Genomic DNA, 18,043 nt, shown 5'->3' on the forward strand with positions numbered 1-18,043 from the left:
AGTGATTTTATTTAATTCTAACAACCCTAAGAAATATAATTTCGCCCTTTTATACATGAGAAAAACAAACTTCCTAAAGATAACACTGCAAATAAGTGAGGGACCTGAGCTCTAAACTTAAGTATGTCTGACCCCCAAACCCTATTCTACTTCGAATATATTCTACTTCTACTTCCAAAGAATTATTTGGAGCATACGATTTATTTGAATATACATAATCTTCATCCATGAATTGTGTTTCAGGTCAATGGTATCATATTTAAGACCTGCAACATTTTTGATATATGAAGATATTAAACTTTCCAGAATATATTATACTGGGAAACTGAGAGTGGTTGTGAAACAGGATGGCACGCTATTAAAAAACAGAATGAAAAGTGAACAGCACAGACTGAAGGGAAGTTAAGAACAGCAAAGCCCCAAAAGGCATCTGAGGATTAGAACTGGTCAGAAGCTGGAGGAGGCAGCTGTACAGTTAGCAGTGCTGTGGTAAATAAATGAGCAATCATCTGCCAAGACTTGCCTAAAAAAAGATGCAATACACCAGGGCTGGTGGTTGGAGAAAACTCTCCATGAAGCTTGTGCATTTCTGCTTGTGTTGTGAGTGAGGTGCTAACCGTTCCATGTTCTGAACTACCTTTTCACACCCTTCAGGTGGTGGCCTAACCAGAAGGCGACCTAGAGAATTCAGATTTCATTCTGGCTCAGCCACCTAGATGCTCTTGTTGGCTCGATGTGGTTCTAGATCAGAAAGATAATGGCCACTGATCACTCAGCACCCTTATGACAGCCCGCCCAGCTAAAGTGACACACACAATGGGTCTCTGTAAGTTTTATTAAAAATGTGCGTGTCCTGCCTGATGTACCTGGATTAATTCTTCAAGTCAAGGGGAAAGGTCAGCTCAGAAACTTGGGAAAATCATCTGGTCTCCTAAGACAGACTTGGAGGCTATAGGGGATTTGCTTAGCTGGTTGGGTGTGGGATTCTGGGGGACATGGTTGAGATCAGCACTACAGGTTGGCCTCATCTACTTGCTTGGAGTCCTGGTAATAGTAGCCCTTGTTAAATGCTATCTGAGACAGATTGAACGTTTGGTCCCAGCCTCTTTTGGTGAGGCCAATCCGAGAGGCTGAATGAGTGGTACACTCAGGAAAATTTGCCAGAAGCTCAGACAGTAGAGCAAGAGGAGTGGCTGTTTCGGGGAGACTATGGGTCTTCCCATGGGTCTTGCATGTTTCTGTGTATCTTGTGAGGGAAGTACTAACTGCCCTTTCATTCTGAACTATCTTTTTAAGGATGTTTGTATAAGAAAGCCCTTCCTCTGGGGCACAAAAACAGTTGCACCTTTCAGGATAGATTAGGGTTTCTAGGCTCCACATCCAGTGTTCCTTTACTTCTCAAAAGTTGACTTTAATAATGGATTAGAATATATAAAGCTTCTGTTCATGTCTGCAGTATAGTGAACAGAAGGTAGAATTCTTCAACTAAGGTGATAATTCCAGCTGCCCACAAAAAACATGTTTCTCAAACTGAATTAAAAAAAAATCAGGGACAATAAGTGATATCAGAACTGCCATTCTGAAATTGAAAAATTTCAACATGGGAGGAGAATCCCTGCCCTAAAGTAATTAGCTTCAGCTGGAAAGAGAGAATCTACTCTTCATTATGATGTTCAAGTTGATGATTTTGTATTTTCCTATAGATATTTTAACTGTAGGATTTGGTGACATTTTGTTTTCATAATATGTCTGTCAATGAAAAATATTTGTTTCCTCTGCCTATGAAGAGGAAATATTTATTGGGTCCCTACACTGCACCAAGTACTTTTAGTCTCTGGGGCTACAGCTGTATATAAGTTAGACCAGGCTCTGTCCTCATGGAGGTTTTACTAGAGGTAAAAAAGAAAATAGTTCAATTTAGTTTACATTTACTAGTTTTCTCAAGATGAAAGAATTCTACTCATAAAGATGACTATACAAAAGTTCTCTTTGAACATTTCTCAGCAAGTACTTCATAAAGGCCTCATTCCCATTGATGTTCATTCCTATTTATATTTTTGCCACTGAATAGTAATATAATAGTGATAAGAATACCTGCTAAAAGTTAAACAGTACTTACTAAGAGCCAGTCATTATTCAAAAGATTTTACACGTACCATTTAATCTAATCATCACTACAACACTGTGCAACAAGAAATATTATCTCATTTTTAGAGGATGAAACTAGGGCACAGAAAATTCAAGTAACATGGTGAGGTTCAAAGCCACTGTCTGGATCCAGGGTCTGCATAACTCTTAAGCTATAATGCATGGATTTTGGTTAGCTAAAACCAGTGGAATGGTTAATTGTAATGAATATAATTCAAATACTTTTAGAGAACAATCATTTTAAAATACCACCTTATAGATCAATGTAAGGTTTCTACCAATTTTTTTAAATGTTTAAACAGAGTAGAATTGAATTAAACTAATTTCTGTGTAGATTTATGACTTAAGTACATGTTTTTCTGCATATAATTTTTCAAAAGTCTTATCCATTTTATAATTTTCTAATGGCATTTGAGATACATTTTAAGGTATTTTTCTAGGTTGCTGAGCATCTCAACTTGAAATAAAATAGCTCTTTCATAACAGTACTAAATTGCCAGTGTATAGCACTTTTAGGAAAGAAAGTTTTACTGTTGAGTTTTAAAATGCATAATTTAGAATTTTGGTGAAAACAATTTGAAATGTTTTTTGAAACAGAAGCAAACTATAAACAGAAGGGCAGAAGGAGTTATTCTCAAACCATTCATCTAATGAAAAATACATAAATCACCTCCTTGTCAAATGAGCTGACGGTAGGTTTTTCCAAAACATAAATCTTCTCTGAGGCTAAACATAAATCTTCCTAGGGCCTTAAGCATCAACTCCCCTACATTTCTGCACAGAGTCAATAAAAATAGATTTATAGTATAGAAACACCCTCTGTTTTAATCAACTAATTTATTTATGTAAGCCTTTTGCCCACAAATTTTAAAAAGCATTAATTAAAAAAAAATATTTCAACTGCCTTCTTTCTACTGATCCACTAGTACCCTAAAAATCCCAATATTGGCCTGGATCACCAGTTTCAGAAAGTTAACAAGAATTAACTATGAATTATGTAACTTTACTAGATTAATATTATTAATTCAAATTCAGGCAATCCATAGAAAGACCATATAAATAACAGATTTTGAAATGTAAGGAATTCAAAATAATCTTAAATTGAATTGCCTGTCACTTACTATGCTATAGTACATATTTGAATAGGTAAATATAAATATGTACAATTCATAAATGCTATAGAACATGTATTTATTCTGATAAGAACAGAAAGAGAAATTATGTTCTATGGGCATTTAACAAGAATTTTTCTACTTCATTCACCTAAAAAGAAATAGTTATAGTTCCTTAGCAATTTTAATAAGAAAGCATCATTTAGTAGTTGAGGCTGTGATTTAAATGTATTCAAAGTAAATAACTTTAAATTACAGCATGAAAATTCTAGCAAAAAAATTACTTTCTCTGAAATAATGTTTTTGTGTAGGGCCAACAGAAGTACTGTTCTGTTGTGTATCAATACTTGTACACGATTTGTATATTAATTGCAAATGATCAGTTTATAAAATGATCAGCTTTAACCATCTGGTTGCTTTTTCTTAAACCAAATAGGTCCCAAGAAGTCAGTGACAATGAGTATTTTTGTGTCCCCAGATATCTAGTGTCTGATATATAATTAGCATTCGAATAAGTAAAAGTAGATAAAAAGGGAAGGAGAAGCTAGGGAAGGGACCAGGTCATCTACTGAACTGATTTTGTATCTTGTACACACTAATTTAGAAAATAGCCTTATTCCTTAGGTGAATACTATATGATCTCTTGTGCATTAGGGCCATCTGTTAATTTGTGTCATTTGATCTATAAATGACCAGCTGAGATTGTCTCTCAGTTACTTTTGGTATTTAAGGTAGTTTTTATAGGGTGAAGTCTGTGCCCCACCCCCGTGCCTATAACTCACATAAGCTGGATTTATCTGGGCCCCAGGGCTGCATTTAAAGTATCATTTAGTGAGCATGCCTAAGACACTTCTGCTGTTGATTGACTTAACCTTTGGCTTCTGTGTAAACATTTGGTGCCATCTGGGTGAGAATTTAATGACTCCCCAAAGGGACATGGCCAGAGCCACACAGGCATTTTCCTGGGAACTAAAATAAGTGGATACATTGAAGTAGCACTGCTGCACCTTCCTTCACCTGTCGCTTCTGACATGAGGTGCAAAGCCCAGAAAAGACAAGAAGGAAGAAGACAGAGGTGTCAGCCTACTGCCTCATTTCAGTAACAGTCGCTGTCTTGTTTCTGGAACTTCAGCAAAACTTTACTGAAAAAACAGTAGTATATTATCTAGTGGAGGAGAAGTTGGTAATAGTAAGAATATAAAACATACACAATTTTTAAAAGTTATATATAAAGACGTACTACATTTACACAAAATTAAGATTTTAACAACAAATGATGAAGAATAAAGAAAATGTACTTTTTATACCTGCATATTTAAATGTAAGGGTTTATATCTAATATTTAAATGTAAAGAAAAAGCTAAGGCAAAAAGTCATAATTCAAATAACGTGAATAAACCATAAAATACCTACCTTTAATAGAGGATTATTAGGTCAAAATCTTGGTGATTTCAGAATAATTTATCAGAATCTATCTTTAACATAAATTTTCATTATGCTCTTAGAATAAACTGTATTTTGATCAAACAAGTTTGGATGTTATTATAATAAGTTTTCCTTATTCAGTGTTGGTTTTAACTCACATAAATACATATCTTCTTTGTAAGTTATAAATACCAACAGAAGAGACATTTCAAATTCATCAGTAACTCACTTTTCCCCCTGGATTTATTGGGATACAATTAACATATCACGCTGCGTAAGTTTAAGATGCACAACGTGATGATTTGAGATGCGTAACTATAGTGAAATGATTACCACAATAAGGTTAGTTAATAGCTCCATCATCTCACATAGACACCCTTCTTTTGCACGTCTGGTGATAACATTTAAGACCTAGTCTTTTACCCACTTTCAGGTATATAATACAGCATTGCTAACTAGAGTCACCATGCTGTATATTAGATCTCCAGAACTTATTCATCATAAAACTAGAAGTTTGTACATTTTGACCAACATTTCCCTATTTCCCCCACCCTCCACCCCTTCCAACCACTATTCTACTATCTGTTTCTATGAATTCAGCTTTTTTATCTTCTGCATACAAGTGGGAACATATAGTATTTGTCCTTCTGACTTATTTCATTTAGCATAATGACCTGAAGGACCATCCATACTGTCACAAGTGACAGGATTTCTTTCTTTTTATGGCTGAATAATTTTGTAAGTGTGTGTGTGTGTGTGTGTGTGTGTGTGTGTGTGTGTGTGTCTCCATGTTCTTTGTCCATTCATCCCTTGATGGACACTTGTTAGGTTGTTTCCATGTCCTGGCTATTTGTGAATAGTGCTGCAATGAGCATGGAAATGCAGATATTCCTTTGAAATACAGTTGACCCTTTAACAACACAGCGGTTAGGAGTGCAGTCAAATATCAGTGTATAACTTTACAGCCAACCCTCAGTATCCATGGTTCCATATCCTTGGATTCTACCAACCATGGCTCATATAGTAAATTCACATATAAATGGGAATTCATGCAATTCAAACCTGGGTTGTTCAAGGGTCAACTGTAATGACTGCATTTCTTTGGGATATATACTCAGAATTCGGATTGCTAAATCATATGGTAGTCTTATTTTTAATTTTTTTAAGGATCCTCCATACTGTTTTCCATAGAGGCTGCACCAGTCTACATTCCCACCAACAGGGCACAGGGCTCCCTTTTCTCCACATCCTCGCCAACACTTGTTATCTCTTGTTTTTTTGATAATAGTCCTACTGACAGGGGTGAGGTGATATCTCATTGTGGTTTTGATTTGCATTTCCCTGATGACTGGTAATGTTGAACATCTTTTCATGTACCTGTTGCCCAAATGAATGTCTTCTTTGGGAAAATATCTATTCAGGTCCTTTGCTCATTTTAAAATGTGATTAATTTGGGCTTTTTGCTGTTGAGTTAAATGAGTTCCTAATATATTTTGTATATTAACCCTTTGTCAGATATACGGTTGTAAATATTTCTCCCATTCCATAGTTGCCTTTTCATTTTGTCGACTGTTTCTTTTGCTGTACAGAAACTTTTGAGTTTGATGTAGTCCCACATCTTTATTTTTGCTTTTGTTGCTGTACTTATGGAGTCATAGTCAAAAATTCATTGCCAAGACCAATGTCAAGTAAATTTTCCTTATGTTTTCTTCTAGGAGTTTTATAGTTTCAGCTCTTACATTTAAGTCTTTAAATCATTTCAAGTTAATTTTTGTGAGTGGTGTAAGATAGGGGTCCAATTCAATCTTTGGCATGTAATTATCCAGTTTTCCCCCAATCATTTATTGAAGAGACTATATTTTCTCCAATGAGTGTTGTTGGCTCCCTCATCAAATATTGGTTGATGGTATATGCCTGGATTTATTTCTGGGCTCCCAGTTATGTTCCAGTGGTGTATGTGTCTATTTTTGTGACAGTACCATACTGTTTTGATTAATACAACTTTGTAATATAGTTAGAGGTCAAGAAGTGTGATGCCTCCAACTTCGTTCTTCCTTATCAGGATTGCTTTGGCTCTTTACAGTCTTTCATGATTTCATAAGAATGTTAGGATTTTTTTTCTATTTCTATAAAAAAATGCCATTAGAATTTTGATAGGGATTGCACTGAATCTATAGATGGCTTTGGGTAGTATGAACATTTTAACAATATTATTTCTTCCAATCCATGAACACAGCATGTATTTCTATTTGTTTGTGTTTTCTTCCATGTCTTTCACCAAAGTCTTGTAGTTTTCACTGCACGTATCTTCTTCCTTCCTTGGTTAAATTTATTCCTAAAATGTTATTGATGCTATTGTGAATAGGATTGATTTCTTTATTTCTTTTTCAGATATTTTGTTAGTGTATAGAAATGAAACTGATTTCTGTGTGTTGATTTTGTATCCTGCAGCTTTACTGAATTTGTTGATTATTCCTAACAGTTTTTTGGTGGAGTCTTTAATTTTCTATATGTGAGATATTGACATCTGCAAATAAAGAAAATTTTACTTTTTCTTTTCTGATTTGAATGCATTTTATTTCTTTTTTCTTCCCTAATTTCTCTGGCTAAGACTTCCAGTATTATGTTGAATAAGAGTGGGAAGAGTGGGCACACTTGTCTTGTTCCTGATCTTAGAGGAAAAGCTTTCAACCTTCCACTGTTGAGTATGATGTTTGCTCTGGGCTTGTCATACATGCCCTTTATTATGTTGAGGTATGTTCCTTCTATAGCCAATTTGCTGAGGGTTTTTATCATGAAACATTGTTGAATTGTATCAAATGCTTTTTCTGTATCTATTGAGATGATCATATGATTTTCATCTTTCATTTGATTAATGTGGTATATCACACTATTTGATTTTTGTATGTTGAAACATCCTTGCATTTCAGGGGTCACAGTGTATAATCCTTTTAATATGATGTTGAATTCGATTTGCTAGTATTTTTTTGAAAATTTTTGCATTTATAATCATCCAGGATATTGGTCTACAGTTTTCTTATAGTGTCCCTATCTGGCTTTAGTATCAGGGTAAAGCTTGCTTCATGTTATGAGTTTGGAAATGTTTCCTCCTCTTAAATTTTTTGGAACAGTTTGAGAAGGAGTGGCATTAATTCTTTAAATGTCTGGTATAATTCACCAGTGAAATATCTGGTCCTGGACTTTTCTTTATTGAGAGGTTTTTTATTACTGATACAATTTTTTCACTCATTATTAGTCCATTCAAATTTTCTATTTCTTCATGATTCAGTCTTGGTAGGAATTTATCCATTTCTTCTAGGCTGTCTGATTTGTTGGTGTATAATTATTCATAGTACTCTCTTATGATCCTTTTTATTTCTATTGTATTATTTGTAATGTCTCCTCTTTTATTTCTGATTTTATTTAGTCTTTTCTCTTTTTTCTTAGTTAGTCTAGCTAAAAGTTTGTCAAAAACCAGCTCTTAGTTTAATTGATCTTTTCTATTGTTTTTCTGGTCTCCATTTCATTTATCCCTGCTCTGATCATTGTTATTTTTTTGATTCTGCTAACTTTGGACCTTGTTTGTTCTTCCTTTCCTAGTACATTTAGGTGTAAAGTTAGGTTGTTTACTTGAGATCTTTCTTTTTTCTTAATGTAGGCATTTATAGCTATAAACATCTCTCTTAGAATTGCCTTTGCTTCATCCCATAAGTTTTGGTATGTTTTGTTTCCATTTTCACTTGTTTTAAGATATTTTTATATTTCCCTTTTAATTTTTGACCCATTGGCTGTACAGGAGTGTGTTGCTTAATTTCCACATATTTTTTAATTTTCCAGCTTTTCTATTTTTATTGATTTTAGTTTCAGACTGTCTTTTCTCCATTGTATATTCTTGCCTCCTTTGTTGTAGATTGACTGTAGGTGTGTGGTTTTATTTCTGGGTTCTTTATTCTGTTCCATTTGCCTATATGTCTGCTTTTGTGCCAATACCACAATGTTTTGATTACTGAAGGTTTGTAGTATTATTTGAAGTCTGGGAGGCTTATGCCTCCAGTTTTATTATTTTTCCTCAGGATTGCTTTGGCAATTCTGGGTCTTTTGTGGCTGCATATAAATTTTAGGATTATTGTTTTTAGTTCTGTGAAAAGTGTCATGGGTAATTTGATAGGGATTGCATTAAATTCGTATATTGCTTTGGGTAGTATGGCCATCTTAACAATACTAATTCTTTCAATCCAAGAGAAATGGATATCTTTCCATTTCTTTGAATCATCTTCAATTTCCTTTATTAATGTCTTATAGCTTTCACTGTATAGGTCTTTCACCTCCTTAGTTAGGTTTATATCTAAATTTTTTTTGATGTGATTTTAAATGGGATTTTTTGGGTTTTTTTACTTTCTTTTTCTGGTATTTCATTGTTAGCGTAAAGAAATGCAATATATTTCTGTATATTAATTTTGTATCCTGCAACCTTGCTGAATTCTTTTATTAATTCTAATAGTTTTTGTGTGAAGTCTTTAGGGTTTTCTATGTAGAGCATCATGTCATCTGCATATAATGACAATTTAATCTCTTCCCTTCCAACTTGGATCCTTTATTTCTTTTTCTTGTCTGACTGCTGTGGCTAAGTCTTCCAATTCTATGTTGAATAGAAGTAGTAAGAGTGGGCATCCTTGCTTGCTCCAGAAACTAACAGAAAGGGTTTCAGCTTTTCACCAGTAAGTTATAAGTTGGCTATGGGTTTGTCATAAATGGCTCTTATTATGTTGAGATATGTTCCCTCTATACCCACTTTGGTGAGAGTTTTTATCATGGATGAACGTTGAATTTTATCAAATGCCTTTTCTGTGTCTATTGAGATGATCATGTGGTTTTTGTCTTCTCTTTTGTTGATGTGATGTAACGCACTGGTTGATTTGAGTATGTTGAACCATCCTTGTGACACTGAAATGAATCCAACTTGATCATGGTGTATGATACTTTTCATGTACTGTTAGATTCAGTTTGCTAATATTCTGTTGAGGAGTTTTGCATCTATATTCATCAAGGATATTCCTCTATAATTTTCTTTTTTTGCAGTGTCTTTCTCTAATTTTGGTTTCAGAGTGATAATGGCTTCATATAATGACTGTGGGAGCGGTCCCTCATTTCACTCTTTTGGAATAGTTTATGAAGGATAGATATAAATTCTTATTTGTGTATTTGGTAGAATTCCCCAGTGAGCCATCTGGTCCTGGGCTTTTGTTTACAGGGAGGTTTTTGTTTTTTTTTAATTACAGATTCTATTTCACTTCTAGTAATCAGTCTGTTCAAATGATCTGTTTCTTCTTGACTCAGCTTTGGTGGGCTATATGTTTCTAGAAACTTGTTCATTTCTTCCAGGTTGTCCAATCTGTTGGCATATAACTGTTCATAGTATTTTCTCATGATGTTTTGTATTTCTGTGGTATTGGTAGTTATCTCTCCTCTTTCATTTCTCATTTTGTTTACTTGGGTCCTCTCTCTTTCCTTCTTGGTGAACCTGGCTAGAGGTTTGTCAATTTTATTTATCCTTTCAAAAAAACCAGCTCGTAGTTTTATTGATCTTTTTTATTGTTTTTTATCTCAATTTTATTTATTTCCCCTCTGATCTTTATTATCTCCTTCTTTCTGCTGATTTTGGGTTTTGTTCTTCTTTTTCTAATTCTTTTAGGTGATAGGTTGGGTTATTTACTTGATGTTTTTCTTGTTTCTTGAAGAGGGCCTGTATCACTATGAACTTCCCTATTAGAACTGCCTTTGCTGTATCCCATAGATTTTTTTAAAACATCTTTATTGTAGTATAATTGCTTTACAATGGTGTTAGTTTCTGCTTTAAAACAAAGTGAATCAGTTATACATATACATTTGTCCCCATCCCATAGATTTTTGTAAGGCTATGTTTTCATTGTTGTTTGTCTCAAAGTATTTTCTGATTTTTTCATTGACCCACTGGTTTTTTAATAGCATGATTATGATTAGTCTCCATGTAATGTTTTTTTTTTTCCTATTTTTCTTTCTGTGGTTGATTTCTAGTTTCTTACCATTGTGGTGAGAAAAGATGCTTGAAATAACTTCTATCCTCTTAAATGTGTTGATGCTTGTTTTGTGTCTTAGTATGTGGTCTATCCTAGAGAATGTTCCATGCACGTTTGAAAAGAATGTGTATTCTGGGGTTTCTGGATGTAGTTTCCTGTAGATATCAATTAAGTCCAACTGTTATATTGCATCATTTAGGATCTCTGTTGCCTTACTGATTTCCTGTATGGAAGATTGGTCCATTGATGTCAGTGTGGTGTTAAAGTATGCCACTATTATTGTATTCCTGTCAATTTCTCCTTTTATGTCTGTTAGTATTTGTTTTATACATTTAGATGCTCCTATATTGGGTGCATATATGTTAATGAGTATAATATCTTCTTCTTGTATTGACCCCCTTATCAATATCTAATGCCATTCTTTGTCCTTTGTTATAGACTTTGTTTTAAAGTCTATTTTGTCTGATATGAGTATTGCTACCCCTGCTTTTTTGTTGTTTTCATTTGCATGAAATATCTTTTTCCACCCCCTTGCTTTCAATCTATGTGTGTCTTTCACCCTAAAGTGAGTCTTTTGTAGCAGCATATTATAGATTCTTGTGTTTTTTTATCCAATCTGCCACACAATGTCTTTTAATTGGAGCATTTAGTCCATTGACATTTAAAGTAATTATTGATAAGATGTATTTATTACCATTTTAAACCTTATTTTCCAGCTGATTTTGTAGTTCTTCTTTGTTCCTTTCTTTTTGGTTTTCCTTTTGTGGTTTGATGGTTTTCTTTTGTATTATGCTTGAGTACCTTTCTTTTTGGTTTTTGTGAATCTGTTGTATGTTTTTGATTTGTGGCTACTCTGGTTTTCAAGTATGTTAACCCAGAACTATATCTACTTGCTTTAGACTGATAGTCATGTAAGTTCAGACACATTCTAAAAAAAAATATATATATATATTTTACTCCCCTCTTCTGCATTTTGTGATTTTGATGTCCTATTTTACATCTTCATATTTATCTTTTTGCTGTTAATTGTAGTTATAATTGCTTTAACAACTTTTTTTATTGTTTTTTAATCTTTGCACTGGCTTATTTAAGTGATGTTTAATCATTTTATATATTGGCCTGTCCTATTGTGTTTTTCCCTTTCCTATAGATTCTTGCTTCTTTTATATTTAGAGAAGATCTTTAAACATTTCTTTTAGGTTAGCTTTAGTATTGCTGTATTCTTTCAGTTTCTGTCAGAGAAATTATTTGTTTCTCCTTTTTTAAATGATAATATTGCTGGGTAGAGTATCCTAGGTTGCAGGTTTTCCCCTTTCAGGACTTTGAATATAAATTGACACTCCCTTCTGGCCTGCAAAGTTTCTGTAGAGAAATCAGTCTATGAGGGTTCCCTTGTAACTGACTCTTTGTTTTTCTCTTGCTGACTTCAGAATCCTCTCTTTAACTTTTGCCATTTTAATTATGATATGTCTTGATGTGGGTCTGTTTGGGTTCATCTTGTTCAGAACCCTCTGTGCTCCCTGTACCTGAATATCTCTTTCTTTATTTAGGTTTGGGAAGTGTTCAGCCATAATTTCTTCAAATACAATTTTTGATCCCTTTCTCTTTCTTTTTTTCTTCCTTCTGGAACTCTTATTACATGTAGGTTAGCACACTTTATATAATACCATAGATCTCGTATGTTTCTTTCATTTTTAAAAAATTTATTTTATTTATTTTTGGCTGCGTTGGATATTCATTGCTGCGTGTGGGCTTTCTCTAGTTGCAGCAAGCGGGGGCTACTCTTCATTGTGGTGTGCAGGCTTCTCATTGCAGTGGCTTCTCTTGTTGCGGAGCATGGGCTCTAGGCACGCGGGCTTCAGTAGTTGTGGCACGTGGGCTCAGTAGTTGTGCCTTGTGGGCTCTAGAGCACAGGCTCAGTAGTTGTGGCACAGGGGCTTAGTTGCTCCGTGGCATGTGGGATCTTCCTGGACCAGGGCTCGAGCCCACGTCCCCTGCATTGGCAGGTGGATTCTTAACCACTGCGCCACCAGGGAAGCCTTCATTTGTTTTTTCATTTGTCTTTCTGTGTGCTGTTCTGATTGGGTGATTTCCATTATTCTATCTTCCAAATCACTAATTTGTTCTTCTGCATTATTCAGTCTGCTTTTAGCTCATTTTTTATCTCAGCAATGGAGTTGTCTAATTTTGATTGTTTCTTCTTTATAGTTTTTAGTTCCTTGTTACAGTGATCTGCATTTCTATTGAAAATCTTTCTTAATTCCTTTAGCATTTTAATTACCTCCTTTTTGAACTCAGAGGTCTAGTAGACTGAAGAGGTATGTTTCATTAATTGTTTTTTAGAGGATTTCACTTGTTCTTTTTATTGAGAGTAGTTCCTCTGTTTCTTCATTTTACTTATATTTCTCTGACTCTATGAAGTTAGGAGAAACAGTTATCTACTGTGGTCTTGGAGGGCTGTTTTTATGTCGGAGCATCCCTTTGTAGACTATGTAAGTCTAATATTTTTGCTGTGAGAGCTGTTTTCATAACAGATGCCTGCCACATCTCTCCTCAGAGTGTGCTGGCTGTTATCCCCTTGATAGAGGGTATGACTGGTGTCGTGGTATCCAATTCCTGCCCTGCACGTTGGGTGGGGCCTCCTCTTTGCTCCGTGGCTGTCACAACCCTGTTGGAGGTGGGGTCTGCTCCCCAGTTGTTTCAGTAGAAGCCGTGAAGGTTGGGTTTTATAAGGCTCTGTTGACCTTAAGTGTGTGCTCTGTCCCAAGGAGGTGAGTGCTGAAGCAAGAGAAGCCCATGTGGTCACAGTGAACCTATGCACCACCTATTCAGGCGTCCACAGTTCTGCTCAGAAGCAGCCCAAGGTCACATCCCTTTCTCTGTTGTGTTTGTCCCAGACCTAATGTAAGGCTGGTCCTGGGGATCAGGGCATTGTAGCTGCAGGAATCGAAGTGGTGTGCTGCCACCTGAGACCTAGGCCTCCTCTGTGGTAGGGCTCTCCCAGAGCCTCTCCCCCAGGATTCCAGCTCCAAGTTTTGTGTGAGGTGGGTGGAACTGAAGCACTCCTGCTGGGAAAGGAACCTCTGCACACTTCTCGTCAGGGCCTGTCCGCTGGAGATGTGCCATTCTGTGGGCAATGCCCCCCACTGGTGTGCACACCAATGAAGTCTGCTGCTGCAGGGCCCACCTCCCACCTGCCCCCACTGTGGGAGTGCTGATTATGGGCTCAGGTGTCAGCCCCTGCCCCACAGTGCGTGCACGCACAAAGCCCGCCAATGGAGCAGTGCCCCGCGTGGGCAGGCTAATTGTGGGGGGTCCCTATGGTGGGCCCACACTCTGCCATATGTGCACTAACAACAGGCTCTGGGGTTAGGCCTGGACTATACTCCAGGCCCTGGGGGCTGTCTACACACAGCTAGACCGAGTCCTCTCCCAGCGTTCGTCCACAGAAGCCCAAGTTTCAGCTCCTACCTCCTCTGTGTACTAGCAGCTCCACCCAAAGTGCGTTTCAGGCTGGGAGGTGGGTAAGGTGGCAGCCATCACTACCAGTCTCTCTGTGCCCTGACTGCTAACAAGCCAGCACACACAGACTCCTCGTGGGCAGAGTCCAGGCCCGCTCCGGCTCCTCTATCTGTCCCGATGGACCTCCCAGCTAGTGAAGGGTTTCCAAGGGCGAGGGGCTGCCCACGCGGGCCTTTCCTCTTTCACAGCTCCCTCCCAGGGGCACCGGTCCTGTCCCAATGTCTTTTTTATTTTGTCCTACCCAGTTATGCGGGAATCTTTCTTCCAGCTTTGGCTCTGTAAGAGATCTTCTGCTAGCTTTCAGTTGGTTTTCTGTGAGAATTGTTCCACCTGCAGATGTATTTTTGATGTGTTTGTGGGGGGAGGTGAGCTCCACGTCTTCCTAATCTGCCATCTTGACCTCCTACTTTAGCGTCTCTCTCTCATATCTTTAGATAAGTGTAAAGATCAGCTTGTACTCCTTTGGTGTCTGCCAGCTGAACAGGGCAAAGAGACATCTACAAGGTGCTACCTGGCAGAAAGATGTCAGCTGTCACTAAAAATCCACAAGATAGATAGAGTCCAATATAATCTTCTGGCTGAGGGGTCAAATTTGCTTATCGGGTGAAATGATACAGATAGAGATTGCATTTTGGTCTTCAAACACAAGTTGAAAACAACTAGGTAATCAGATAACTACGTGGAATGATTGAGCACATAACTCACTTGAAGAAAAGCAAGCATGTGATTTAAATAAAATGAGCAGGCTTAACTCGAAATCACTGTCAAATAATGTAAGAAATAAACTCCACAGATTATAAAAAATTGAATAATATGCATTTAAAGTCTCCTCTCAAATAAATAGTTTTTATTTCCGTCTTGAAAATCAAAGCTTCAAGCAGAGAATTCCAGTGTGAATTGAACTTGGATAGTCCTAAGAAAGTCATTTGTTTGGTTCCTTAGATTTTCCACTTATGAAGAGATATTTGCCCTTCAAGTGAGCATTGCAAAGATTATCTGTGTAAGACATTATTAACATAGTGTTCATAATGACATTTTCAAGTACAAAGATAAATAGGAATGTTATCAAAGTCACGCAGCCTTCGCGAGTCCTACGCTGCTCCGCTGGAAGACCCCCATCCAGATGCTAGACTTCTTTATACCTAACCTTCTATGATCACGACAGGTCTCGGAAAACTGATGATCTAAATTCTTAATTTATGTCATTAGATGATAGCAACATAAAATTCAAGAGACCTCAGGCTACACATGATCTTATTTAAAAGCTTTTCTTCTTTTCCATTAGGCTTAGTGTCATTCTCAGACCAAATCTTTAAGTTAAATGAGAAACCCTAACGGACGACGAAGAAAATCAGTAACAGCAAATTGTATCCAAATATAAAATCATTACATACTTATGATTAAATGTCAAATAAATGATGAACCATTTAATTGAGAACAATCCCATTATGTGCACATTATAAACTTTTCTCATAAATCTGTTTCTGAAATACTGACATTTTATCATGTGCAAATCTTAGAAGCAACTCACATAGGAAAAAACAACAGCCTTGAACAGGTTTTGGAGAATGTAACAGTTTAAATAGGTAGCTATATTTATACATTGGGTGATTATAGTTTATTTTGTTCTTTTACAGTTTTTAGAGTAAATAGAACTGTCTCTGCTTCCATTAACTTTAAATATCATGTTAAGGATGTATAATCAAACTTTTAAGGGGCAAAATTATGAACCACATGGAGGGTGGGTGGAGGAAATTGTTTAGGTTAGGTACTGCTTCCAGGCTTTTCTAGAACTACCTGCATGACCTCGGGTTAAGCCCTTCAGTGTTGTGGGCAGATGCCCCATCTTTAAAATCTGGAGGTTTGCCTAGATCTACTCAAGTCACTTTCAGTTCTCAAAATATCCAGTGGCTTAAAGTCTGGTTTAATCATGATATAATGTGAATAATAAACAGGTTTAACGTATTTGTTTTGAATTTTGACTTCAAGAATACTTACAGTTAAGGCTGGCGGTCCTGGAGGTCCCAGATCTCCCTAAAATAGATGAAAGAAAAGCTGCAATTACCAATAGTCCCTTTTTGCTCATGTTATTTATAAATTTTCTGAATGGATCAAAGCAATATCTAGATAAATCTGGAAGAAAAGTAGAATTTTACCTTGATAAAGGTCTCTGCACAATGAAAAATTGATCATGTGCTTTTAGCTCTCATGATATAAATATCGCCTTGTGCATCCCCATGCTTTCTGCAGCGGCAGAACTTGTTTTGAAAAGCTAAAATAATCTAGTTTCTATTCTTTTGTCTACTAATCCAAAATTAGAAAGAATATCTCTTCAAATATGGTTACTTGCCAATGGAGCAGCTGGGAATTGTCACAACGACAGATTATATTTCTGACAAAGTTAGCACGGGGATCAGAAGAAATAATAAGTGGGTCTCCCCACTTCATGCCTTCCAGCTGCAAGAGCAGTCCCACTGCCTCTTTCAAAGCTTTGCTGAACTGGCCTTGCACTTGCCAACAACTGTATGAGGCTTTGCCTATATTCATGTACTTTTAAATACTAATATTGCTTTGCTGACCTATGTGAATACAAATCACCAGGTGGATATACTGACAAACTATTCAAAATCTAAAAAATATAGTTAATCTAAAAGTTTATCATTTTCCAATTTATAAATATGTCACCTATATGCTTTATTGTATCAGCATCCTTATTTATTTCATGAGAACTCTTAGTCATTAAGATCAAGCATCACTGGGAAAGGCAAGATAGGGGTAAATGATTAAGAAGTACAAACTACTAAGCATGAAATAAATAAGCTACGAGGATATACTGTTCGGCACAGGGAATATAGCCAATATTTTACAATAACTTTAAATGGAGTATAATCTATAAAAATTTTGAATCACTATGCTGTACAACTGAAACTAATATAATATTGTAAATTAACTACACCTCAATAAGAGAAATTAAGTTTTTTTAAAAGGCAAGTCTTAGAATGTTAAATTTGACAGACTCTTAGAGACCCTCCATCTCATAGAATGTTAAATTTGACAGACCCTTAGGGACCCTCCATCTCAACAAAACCCCTCATTTTGCAGACAAATAAATTGAATCCCGGAGTGCCGTTGGTGAATTGAATAAAGTCATTGCTTAAAAAAAAGTCAAGCATCACTGCCATAATCCCCCTTCAAATGGACCTTGTGGAACCAACACCATGTGGCATGGGGCACTGGCACGCTGTATTCTCGTGTTGGGGGTATCTCTATGACGTTCTCTTTTTTCATCTAACATAATCACCTCAAAAGTGAGGACTTAGCCTTGTGTAATCATTATTTTGGGAACAACTGAATAAAAATAACCGATAGCTGTTAAAGAACATTGATGGAGCTTAAATCAGTCATTGGGGACCAATTGGCAAAGTCAATTTTAATGTAGAGGTAAATATTGAAGATAGACAAAAATTTCTAAATGTGCTGAGAATGGAGAACAAAATACAGTGCAAAACGTCTACACGCACAATTGTCATCAAACTAGTATCATCCAAGGACCTTACTCAAAACAACTTTTGCTTTTTACTATCTCATAATTCTCTTTTCAAGGTCCCTGCCAATAGGCCACTATAAAATGACATATGAGAAAAGGTGTTAGGAAACGGGGCATTTAGATTAAGACTGAGATGCACAGTTAGCCTCCTTCCCCCCAAAGGTCGCCTGCTTCACCATTGTGGTGGCAGCTCAGTGCTATTGGCAAAGGTCTCCAGTACAGGACATGGCTGC

At 36.3% G+C, this 18,043-nt stretch overlaps 1 protein-coding gene across 1 annotated transcript in view; it reads right to left on the minus strand.

Annotated features, from left to right (window-relative positions):
- The window catches only part of COL19A1 (collagen type XIX alpha 1 chain), a gene marked incomplete at its 3' end in the record, with an annotated part of 351,347 nt that overhangs the window by 175,512 nt on the left and 157,792 nt on the right, over window positions 1-18,043 (minus strand). The window contains exon 14 of the mRNA XM_082855784.1: window positions 16,262-16,297. Within this exon, the coding sequence (XP_082711910.1) occupies window positions 16,262-16,297 (36 nt within the window). The remainder of the gene's footprint in view (window positions 1-16,261; window positions 16,298-18,043) is intronic.

Source organism: Leucopleurus acutus (assembly GCF_964270905.1).
Source record: "Leucopleurus acutus genome assembly, chromosome: 15".
Lineage (NCBI taxonomy): Eukaryota > Metazoa > Chordata > Mammalia > Artiodactyla > Delphinidae > Leucopleurus > Leucopleurus acutus.